Source organism: Haliotis asinina, chromosome 5, assembly GCF_037392515.1.
Source record: "Haliotis asinina isolate JCU_RB_2024 chromosome 5, JCU_Hal_asi_v2, whole genome shotgun sequence".
Lineage (NCBI taxonomy): Eukaryota > Metazoa > Mollusca > Gastropoda > Lepetellida > Haliotidae > Haliotis > Haliotis asinina.
In genome coordinates this window covers 63541905-63553563 of record NC_090284.1, presented here as the reverse complement: position 1 = coordinate 63553563, position 11659 = coordinate 63541905, and the positions used below count along the sequence as shown (strand labels likewise).

The following is an 11659-nucleotide window of genomic DNA, read 5'->3' as shown; positions in this document are numbered from 1 at the left end:
CAATTTATTCCACAGAACTTCACATGGATACGAGTAAAGCCTATTTCTGGTAATATCCCGCCGTGGATAATGGTGGAATATTGCTAAAACGGCGTAAAACAACACTCACTCTCCTTTCCAACAGCAAACGTCAATCCAGTAATGGCTAGACTGGAGACAGCATCTCATTAGTCATTTCTGTAGCTGTTGCCAGCCTTCATCAACAGTGTGTTGCAGCGATTAATTCATAGGTTATCACAGCTAACAAGCTGTCGCCTTTGGTGAGTTCCAATAGGCCATCAGTTCATGCGGAACATGTAGATTCACATTATGTTTAGAGCATTTAATTTGATTTTATACATTTTCAATCAATTTGAAGAAACTAAGAATATCACGCTAGTATTAAAACTTACCAACTTTCTATTTGTAACTGAGTATACGAATAATTTCAAAATGTAAGTTTATGTAAATCTTGTGTTTTGTATTTATATGAATATGCCATTATACTGATTTATTACTTCGAATCATACTTTGAATTAGCAAAACTGTTTCGTGAAGAAATGTCACCAAAACCTGTACCTAACGCCAAATGCATTCTTGATTATATTCGTACATTATTTTGCAAATGTTAAACGCCACGACCAGCAAATACGAAGAGAGGTGAAAAAGTTCGTAGACCCCAATACCTATACTTGTGAAACAGAGAGATACCCTGTCGATATCATGGGGAATTTTAAAACTGAGTTCAGAGCTGTAGTTCATGTCTTCACACTAGATGGCACCAACCCAAGCAGAATCCACGAGCAGACTCCTGACCTGGCACCCAGTGATCACTAACCTGTTTCGAAAACTGAAGTCTCACTTGCTTGGAAGCGATTTGCCAATAATGAACCCAAGACTACGAGGGCAGGTCAAAAAGGTTTGAGAACATCTCGTATCAGCCAGGTGTCTCTCTTTCAGACAGCACAATATCAATACTGTTTGTTGCGATGTGTTTCACAGATTTAGGTAGTGAGATCTCTCGTATACGGGCGGTCAAATGAAACACACGCTATGTTTGACACTGGAGTTTCTTAGCAGATCTTGTGTGTTGTGTATTAGGGTTCTGACCGTGGCAGGTACTTTGTACTGTACTGAGAAAGTGAATGAGTTTAGTTTTATGCCGCACTCAGCAATATTCCAGCTATATAGAGGCGATCTGTAAATAATCGAGTCTGGACCAGACAATCAAGTGATCAACACTAGGAGCGTCGATCTGCACAACTGGTAACCGATGACACGTGTCAACCAAGTCAGCGAATCTAACCAACCGATCCTGTTAAGTCGCCTCTAACGACAAGTATTGTCGCCTTTTATGGCAAGCATGGGTTGCTGAAGACGCATATATTCACGGGTGGTACTGAGAAAGAGTAACTCAGACTTTAACATATGTTCCCTAACCTTACGTTCTGAGAGGCATTACGTGTTCATATCGCGGATATATGTCGGATCCTAAGATGGACTGTTTTCAATAAAAACGCATGCGACTTTATATGAAACAACTGGTTCTTTATTGCATAGAGTGACGTTTTGGTATAGATTCTTACAACGGTGTTATCTTGAAGTTGTTATCCACAAAGTCGTAAACTTTATCACTGATTCACCAACTTCTAGAATTCCTATCAAACAATTACTAGGACTGTTTATGAACGTTTACATAGGGTTTGTAATGTTTGGCCAATGCCCGACAATCCATAAACTTAATAACTAGTAAGGCTAAATAAAAAGGTGAAATGTTTCTCGGGCATCGGCGCGTGACCTTTATTTGTGCGCGCGACAATTTTATATTGCCAATTGAAAAAAGTAGTTTCGACTTGGCAGCGTCCCGATCATCCTTTTGTACACTACAAGAATGAGTGTGTGTAAGAACGAGTGTCACTGAATCTATAACTCATTAACACGTGCTAAAAGCGCAGCATGAATAATTTTCACAAGTGCGTTCAGGATGGATCTTTGTAAAAATTTGACAGGCAAATGTGAAATTATCCCTGTCTGTTCACATAGTTTCATTATAATGTTCAAGCCACAATTTATCTAATGACATCACATTTATCACCTTAGGTATGGTTACACAAAGCATAAATCTCATAGGCCGCCATGTTATAGGCGTTCACGGCACTGTGCACACAGTGATTAAATGGTTGTCATTCGATAAATTAGCAAAGGAAAATGAAACAGAAATTATTTGATTGTAGGTGTGATGATTCCTCACAAATGTGCAAGACTGTACGTGTATTTTACGAAAATTAAATTCATGAAAATTATTTACACTACACTAAATTAATATGGAAGTCTATGGATATTAAGCCAAGTATAACCAAATACAGGTCTGTGCACAAAACAATGGTGGAATACATACAGTAGAGTATACATTTCACAGGTGCGAAGGAACAGATTAGTAATTACAGTAATTACAGGTAGTTAATGTCACCTTTCAGCATTGCTTTGGATTGGTGTATAGTATATAGGAATCTGAGAACCAGAGCTCTCTAATGTTCTGTATTCGACTCCTGTTTCTACACATTAATATTTTAGATTCAGCTTTGACGAGCAATGTCCGTGATTTTAGTGATGGTATTGTGAAATTGTTTGTTATTTATGCACACAGATCTGAAAGGGAGTATTATTTTACGCCGCTTTAAGCAACATGTTAGCAACACAAGAAATTGTCAACATGGCTTCAACAAACTGTTCCCAATCGAGCCGTGGCCTCCAGTTTGCGAAAGAATGCATTCGGCTGCCGATTTTATGTGTCCGTGGTTGGACGACCGATGTCATATTGTTCTGTTTAGAGAACACCTGGGACATAATATCCTGCCTCTGCAATGTGCAAGGGCATTCGTGAATATCAAATGGTGTGTATCTTATTGATGCCTATTCTGGATCACTGTGATATTCATTTCGAGGACTGTTCTTGTGTCCGCTGATAACAGCCATTTGCCAGCGCCATATCATGGAAGGGTAACTTCCCTCTGAGACACTTGTCTTTATCACACGTCGCTGATTTCATAGGCCACAGATAGAAACTGAGTAGTGGCCACGTGTCACAGAGGTACAGGTGACCAGTTTCAGCGCACGGCGCACGACAGAGACCGGTGATGACTTTATCTTTTGTGTTTAGAGCTGTAGAAAACTTCAAGAGGCTATAAAGCAGTTCAACTATACTTATAACTGATGGATCATTCAGACTATAACCAAGAATGTTTTACCAGTTGTCCAAACTTGTACGTGTGTATGAAATAATTAATAGGAAATGTCCACGTCACGTCCCAACGCTCGAATAATAAACTGTGACAGGGGTCTCACAATTGGCGTCTTAGCGCACTCTCAAACCATATAAACTATGGTAAAATTTATAGGTTCCATGTTATAACATTTTTGGATAACGAAATTCGCGTAATTATTTATCTATACAAACTCCGCACTTGGCTGTGAGAACCCCTGGTCTCTCACCACAAGAGTGGGAAAGAACTCATCGTTGATGGTTCTTCAACACAGTTTTATGAAACTACTCTTGTCAACCTCTGACGAATGGTACGAACCATCGGTGTATACGCTAATCAAATTCCACTTCTTGAATACATGACTGATATAAGACGTATAAGATATCATGACTCCGATACTATTTAATTGGGAAATTGTGATGTTTCTCTCCCAATGGCACTGGCCTTTGAGGGTTCCAAATCCCCTGGCCTTTATTCCAGTGATTGATCTCAATATTCCAGTCACGTACACATCATCCATGACAACAAAATGCGTGACAGACGAAGTATCGTAAAGCTTGGACAGTACATCCCGGGATATAATATATGCAAATCCCTGACAGAAATCAGGCCAGACATTAAAAGGATACATTGTTCTGGGAACGTGATATTTATGATTTTGTTTCCTTTGTGGGAGAAACCCCTTAAACACTGTACATATCATCTGATTGGTAGGTTCCTTCAACTGAGTGAGATACTTGACAATCACATATGGGTTTACAAACATGTCATCATCCATCTTTAACACAAAGGCTGCTTCAGGGCAATGATTCAGCATCCAGTGATAACCCATTATGTGTTTTATACTCAGATTTCTATACGCATCAATGAAATTCCCTTGAATTATATCTTTAAATTCGTTAGCTTCTCTTACGACACTGTTTTGAAGTGTGTCATCATTTGAAACCCCGACGGTAAAAACAAGGACGACTGTTTTATTCCACGCTTTACGAACGCTTCCAAAGGTTTTTCGGATTCGACGTCGATAATTGAAATGACCCAAGGCTGAGTGAACAATCATTAGCAGATACACGTGACCTCTCAGACAGAGGTCAGAGTTCAAGGTGAACTGATACTGATGCAGATTTACAAGAGGATGCCTATCTTCACCTTCCTTTAACACAGAATAGTTGAACAATCCAGGTATCTGTTCAGTGGTAGATATATTAAATGGGAGACCTTTCACCAAGGAACTGTGAGTGCGTTGATGACCCGAGTGAATCCTGCTTTGTATGGTATGCTGATTAGATACGTCAAATGTTCTACGTCTAGTGGGAGTAACTTCAAGAACGCCATGGCTACTCTTCATTTGCCTATGATCGGTTTTATTAGGATCGGTGGGTAAAATGTGGTTCTCTTGCTGTGGGCTCCTCGGTTCAATGTCATATTTGTCATTTCTATTCTCCAAGGCATGTTCCCCATCCTTGCCCTTAGGCTGAGTGAAGTTCTGGATTGTGATAATGGTTTTACCGTCAAATGGCTTCCAGTGTTCGTAACCATGGTAGGTGCTGTCCACCTTACGGGGGTCATCGCCAACATGTGTCATGTGCTGGAACGGAATACGTTGATACTGCATAATAACCAGTAATGTCAATACACACAATACCGCAACATTCAGTAGAAATATCCTTCTCGTTATCCTTCTGTTAAATCCACTCATTTTAACTGAAATACAGAAAGACAAAACTGTCATGTGACACCCACAAAACATCACGACGACATGCAACCTGATAACCCGAGGTATATGATGATGAGTGTTGTATCCATGTGTCAAAATGATTTCTTACGATTATTTTGGTACAAAATGTGTAGGCCCATTTCTGATGTCCCTCGCCACGATATTGCTGAAATATTGCTAAAATCATACTCACTCACCGCTCTTTAGCAACTTTTAAGCGCTTGGTATTAATTAACCACATTTTTTTTTTAAAAATGGTGTTTCGTTTATGACTAACCAAACTTCTTTCATATGCAGTGATAAAAAGAGTACCAAAAAATTGAGTCTAGTGGTCCTTTAAGTCAATATTTTACTTCGATAGTAAGAGAAATAATTGGGCAGAATCGATTATACAGCTGTCTTCTTAAAACAAGTGTCAGGATGCAGAATGAATCCAGGCAGTACGGATAGTTGTATATTATGCAAAAACGTGACTGTGATTACCATCATGAGTTGGATATTGAAATAACATAAACTTTGGTTATTAGTCGAATCAATGATTCATCACAAGTCATTGCCAGGCGAAACCCAAATTTTGTAACTGGAAACAGAAATGAGACTTTCTAAAGTAAAGCATCTCCACTAACAATTTCAATATTAGGCATGATTAGATACATGCGGTACAGTGGCAGTGCATTAAATACTTATAATGACTGAAAAAGCCATGTGAATGTGCATTAAGGGCACAGTATGGTCTCGAACGATATCGTCCCAGGTGCCCGGGTCACTGATACTGTCATAACGACGATGGCACCCCATGCCATTACAGCTCAACCCCAAAACCTGACTACCTTGAAAAACAGCAATCAGGCTAAAACGCTCTCCTAAACGTTAATGTAAATCCCTGCACGATCATCAAAGAGGTCAAGATGAAGCCTGAAGATGAAGTCATGCCTGGCGGTGATGTGGAAGGAAATTGCCCAACATCTTTTTCATTCCCCAAAATTAAGGGCATTATTTCCATATCAAAATACAGAGATGTGAGATTTTCGTACGAATCTTCCGTAATGCACATACGTCAATGTTCAGTGTTTGATCAAAACCATATTAGTGTGTGTATATACTCGTATCAGAGGCAGGTCTGTGTTCGTTATGACAGATGGTGCATAGCGGAACGTAATGGTGCTCGTTTCCTGCTCTGTTGAGAGATGCTTCTGACAGATGGGGCATAGCGGAACGTAATGGTGCTAGTTTCCTGCTCTGTTGAGAGATGCTTCTGACAGATGGTGCATAGCGGAACGTAATGGTGCTAGTTTCCTGCTGTGTTGAGAGATGCTTCTGACAGATGGTGCATAGCAGAACGTAATGGTGCTAGTTTCCTGCTGTGTTGAGAGATGCTTCAGCCCGGGCATCTAGTGTGTTCATTGCATTTGATTACAATGGGATGAATATTGGTTGAAGACAAAAGGGCTTATGTGATAAAAGTACCTTTGATAAAAGCGAAAGAGACATTGCGAAAAACAATAGACTGCAAAGTTTGTGCCTGTATGATAAGTTTCCAAAGAAATTCGTTTCACCATATACGCAGACGATGGTATATATATAGTTTCGCTTTTGTTCAGTTTTAATCTTGGAAGGTTACTTGTTCAATGATTTACCCAAACATGAGGCGTTGGTATTCTCCTTTCATACGCGAGACAAAACCCTTTTCTTATCAGTAAGAAGTCACTGCCAAAATCAAAGTTGATTGAACAATTGAGACCATATCACGAGTATGTATTTGTTTGAGCAATATTTCAGCAGTATGATCTTGTTTATAAATCGGGTCTGAACCAGACAATTCAGTGACTGTCACTAGGCGATACGACGGCAGAGCATGTGTTTATGAATCACTATGAAACAGTGATGATACCAGGTGTTAGTGAGAAGGTGACCGCATCCTGGCTCCCGCCATAAACATTTGCGACATGTCGAGTCATTTGCTCACCTGAAATAGTTTGGGAACGTTTGGTATAAGTCAAAATAGGGAATTGCATAGGGCATCACTTTTGTGACCGATGCGTCAGATTTGGAAATGTCCTCCACATGTTTAACACAAACAAACAAACCCACAAACACACAGCCTGTTGGAGAGGTTCTTGTTGCTCCGAATCTTTATCCATAATTCTAAGGATAAAATAGTTGTGGTTGTCTCGCTTGTCTCCTTAATCCTTAGTTCAGATGGGTTAATGAGTGGAGGGCAATCGACGAGTTCTTTGAAGGGCATGTTAGAAGTTGTATAGAACCAAGTTCTATGGATAGTCAACTTCTTTATTGCATTGGGTGCGACGTTTCTGTGTAGTCACTAACGACGTTATCGAGCAAGCGATGATATCTGCACGATAACGGTGTTCGTACCTGCACCGAAACGTCGCAACCCATGCAATAAAGAAGTTGACTATCCACAGAACTTGGTTTTCCTTCAACTGGCGAGCTGACGGTTATTGAACGATATGAAATCATCGATGTATCGGAAGCTTAAGTTAAAACCTCTTGGCCAGATTACCTTGTTGGGATTTTGCCAACCCAAACCTAGCATGTCAATGCTCTATAGAGCACACTGCTGAGAATGTAGACAGGAACTAGTAGTCTAAATATATGCACATGTATAAGATAAATGACCTGTTAAGAAAGCTTTCATCAGAAAATTACAAACGGTATGAAAATGTTCCCAGGCTGCCATGTTGAGAGATAAAAAAAATAATTATTAAACACATGTTATATCAAACATGACACCAAATAGCAATATCTTATCAAATAACACAGTATTTGTGGAGGCATTTAGCTACAGTCAAACGTGAATGCATATTTAAATGTATTTACTTTACATATACCATCAAAACAACAAACGTTTACCTTGGGGAAGTCTGTAATCACGACAGAGCTATGTCTTTCGACTGGACTCGACATACCATCTGTTGTGTGGACAGTAATTGTCACATATTGACGTTTACCGAAGCAACAGCATGAGTACGAGTGCTACCAGTGGCGTAGCGATTATGTAGCAGAAAGACCAGTCTGCTCACACACATTTACCTGCACAGAAGTTTAACCATGATAAAAATAGTTAAAATGTACAATTTTAATGGAATTGATATTTCTGTTAAACCGTCAAACAGATATCAGCACTGATTTTTTAATTTGTCTTGCTTTCCTTGAGGGTGTCAGGGATACAGTAGACACTCTGTTGTCTGGAGTTACCATAGCAACTACTACGTCACACACCTGGCTATTTCTACGGCATTGCCCGTTTAAAAACTCGTAAAAGTATTACTATTCAATCAGGAATCATAAGTAGTGAAAATAACCTATACATGCTTATATAATTACAACTTCGCACGTGTGTTATCCAATTTTCCACAATTCTGATTGGCTAACGTGGAATTAAAATTGAATGGTATTTTCTATAGCAACAGGAAATTGGAGAGGGGCGGGACTACTTATCCAAGGTGTATTTCCCTGTGCAAATGCATGTTGCCCATACACCTGTTATTAAAATTCACTTTTCTTTTTTCACAATGGTGTTTTGTCGCAGTTTGTTTTTTTGTTTTGGTTTGGTTTTATTTTGTCGTGATTACGACTTGGTTTCGTATCTTTTTCCCGTTAGTTTAGTACGTTGTAACCTTCTCTAGCTAATGTATACAATATGCATACAAATTTTGTGACAACACATATTTGTTTCTTGTTGTATGTCGCATTTACAAAAGATATATTCTGAATCAGACATTGTTGAAATCCTTATCGAGCCAAATGAGATTACGTTTGGCCACTGATTTCATTAGCAGGAACTATGAATTTCACTATCAGTTGTGAATTCTTGGAACATTTTACAACAAGAAATACGCGCAGGGTAGGTTATGTGATTCCGGAACTCAGTCGGTAAATAAAAATGTATGCTATAGAAGGAAGACATTGTTCCATTGAATCCAGTAAAAAATGCTGCAACACCAAAATCCTGAATCAAACGCATTTTATGAACGTGAAAGATATACATCTCTGATGATGTTTGGTAGAAGTGTCCCAACAGTGGAAATAGGAATTAATTATCAATGCCAACATGTAGTCCTTACTTGGGTCTATTAACTGAAATAATGCTAGGACTTTCTTTGTAAGATCTAAGTAACGGGTTTGTTAGACGGGAACCCAAGGCCTCTTTGGCTTTGTATTGTAGGCATTCTTTTCGTTGTTGGACGTCTTCGACTTACAAGTAAGTTCGGATAACAGGTGTTCCCTCATTGATTATCTTTTTTCGTGAGCAGTTCTAATTTGACCTGTTCTTCAGCAACCCAAGGTCGTTGTAAGAAGGGAGTCATAGGATCGGGTAGTCTGGCTGACTTGATTGATATGTGTCATGTATCCCATTTACTGAGAATGTTGCTGATGGTGCCAATCACGGGATTGTCTCTCCCAGCGTATAGGATATGTTTTAGTGAATCAAAATATTTACACCGTAAAACGGTATGTATGTGTGCGTCTTAAGAGGCCTCCACGCAGCAAAATAAAACTCGAGTTTGGCAGTGTGAGCATTCCAACAACACTCGCCACCAACACCAGCTTCAGAGTTGTCAAACTGTTGTCGAGAAATAGGATCGGTCTCTATTCTCACCAACAATTCCACAATCAAACTTTCGGTGTTGTCAAACTCGTGTTTGACGTCCGATGTGGTGTCAAACTCGTGTTGAACAAAAAAATCGCAGTCTGCGAAATTGTCATATGACCGAACCGATAGAGACATGGAGCCCAACTGACATGAAAGTTTGCCAACATGTGTTCGATGTGTGAAAGCGCGAACTTGACAACGTTTAATATTTTTACAACATGTGTTTAGTTTGTCGTGTGAGGGCCACTTTAGAGTCTTAGAATGGCATTAGGTTTTACTGAAATGGAAGCCTAGAGATTCATTTGAACATTATATTATAAACAGTAAGGATTATAGTATGAACAAACTAGTCATATAAATGGTCACAACCTAAACATGAGTTTAGACAATGACCTACTTTTTCTCGCCTGAAAGTGAAAAGAGAAACTTCGAACAACTCTGGTTACACGAAATCCCAATTCCTTGTTTCATATGAAAACGGTAATTACAAATGAATTTTAATTTCAAACCTTTAAAACATCGTATTTCTATATTGTACGGCGATGTTTTGGCAGCATGGCATTAACTAAGACATCACGGACTGTCCCCGAGTGATGAGGTGGTAAAATGATTCACAATCCATCTGGCTCACTCGTTAACCTGTTATGTGTTCTTTTCGCTTATTAAATGTATGTTTGTAATGTACTATGTGACTGATAAAACATCAAGGCTCTACAAGACCCCCAAACGTTTCTAGCGGCCAAGCCTCGTTTTGAAATTTCCATGATTTCCGGATATCCGTTTGTCAGAGTAGGTTGTACGACAGAGCACGCGGTACGACAGAGCACGCTGTACGACAGGACACGCTGTACGACGTGCTTGCAAGGATCAGTTTTGCAATATACAGGTGATAAGTTGTATCAAATAATACTGATTTCTATATTGAATATTGATATATCCTGTTGAATGAATTGGTATCAGTATTTTGGACTGGTTATTGTACTAATGGCACTGTATTACTTCACAGTTGAGCAAATGTCAAATTTATTGTCAATTTAAAACTCTATGTTTGTTGCATGTCGAGTCTTATCTTTCAGTTGACATTCCACTAGATTCACACAGAACTGTTATCTGTAAATTCGGGTGTAATCATTCCTTCCAGGCTAGCTATGGAAACAGGAAGGCATTGCAAGTTAACTGCTAGCGAAAGATTTTGTATATAGTGTCACAGTAAAACGAATATTTCTTGTAGTAAGATTTTTATTTTTGATGTCTGCTTATAGTCCCTATGGGGAACGTAATGAAAGGCATCCTTGTGATGTCATTCCAAACTCCTAGCTGCCAAACGTATCTTAGCAACCACGGGAAAATCATCAGAAACCGTACAATTTCAAATAATGTCTGTGTCTCGAAACTTAATGGACTTTAACTTTTGAAAAATGGACAGGTAAAGTAAACTATGCACATCGTATGCGAACGCATGAAAATATCATGGATTTGGCTCAGTGTCAGTTATAGCATGTAGGATGGTTCTTGTAAAAGAAGGGAGTCCGCTGCAACATTATCAACTGAATGGTTGTAATCACTATATTTTGACTCGCGAATTGGGTGACAGATGTAATTGATTATTGTTGACAGTTAATCACGGTATCTGATGTTGTTGCCGTGTACAGCTGTTGCATCTTCATAAAGACGTGGTTTCACCGGAATCCATGTCTTCTTTAAGGACACTCGCAGAATAGAACAGCTAGCCATATTTTCAGTGCTTTCTGTCATAAATCCACACGACACCCGCAATCTAGGGACATTGACCTCGTTAACTAACGGAGAAAAAAACTATCACATTGCAAACACATTTTAAAAATCCGTTTGGAAAGATGTTGTAGAATATTACTCTTGTATTAATAGAAACTATATTGAAAACATGAGAAACTTTACTTTGCACTGTTCAGTGACATTGATTCTTTCGTCTCGTGGTATAGAAAAGGAATGAAAAATTATCAAATATTTACTGATGATTTTTAAACCTTTTGAAATACTTAAAGAGGATTTCAATCTTCATGATATATACCTCTTTTTCAGATTTTCTTAAATGCATAGTAC

The 11659-nt window shown here is 38.9% G+C and overlaps 1 protein-coding gene across 1 annotated transcript; it reads right to left on the bottom strand.

The window, feature by feature from the left end:
• Positions 1-3507: 3507 nt before the first annotated feature.
• On the bottom strand, positions 3508-4941 carry LOC137283957 (beta-1,3-galactosyltransferase 1-like). Its single transcript, XM_067815629.1, has one exon. It carries the CDS (start codon positions 4939-4941, stop codon positions 3508-3510), a length of 1434 nt encoding a protein of 477 aa, XP_067671730.1.
• Between the last annotated feature and the right edge of the window lie 6718 nt (positions 4942-11659).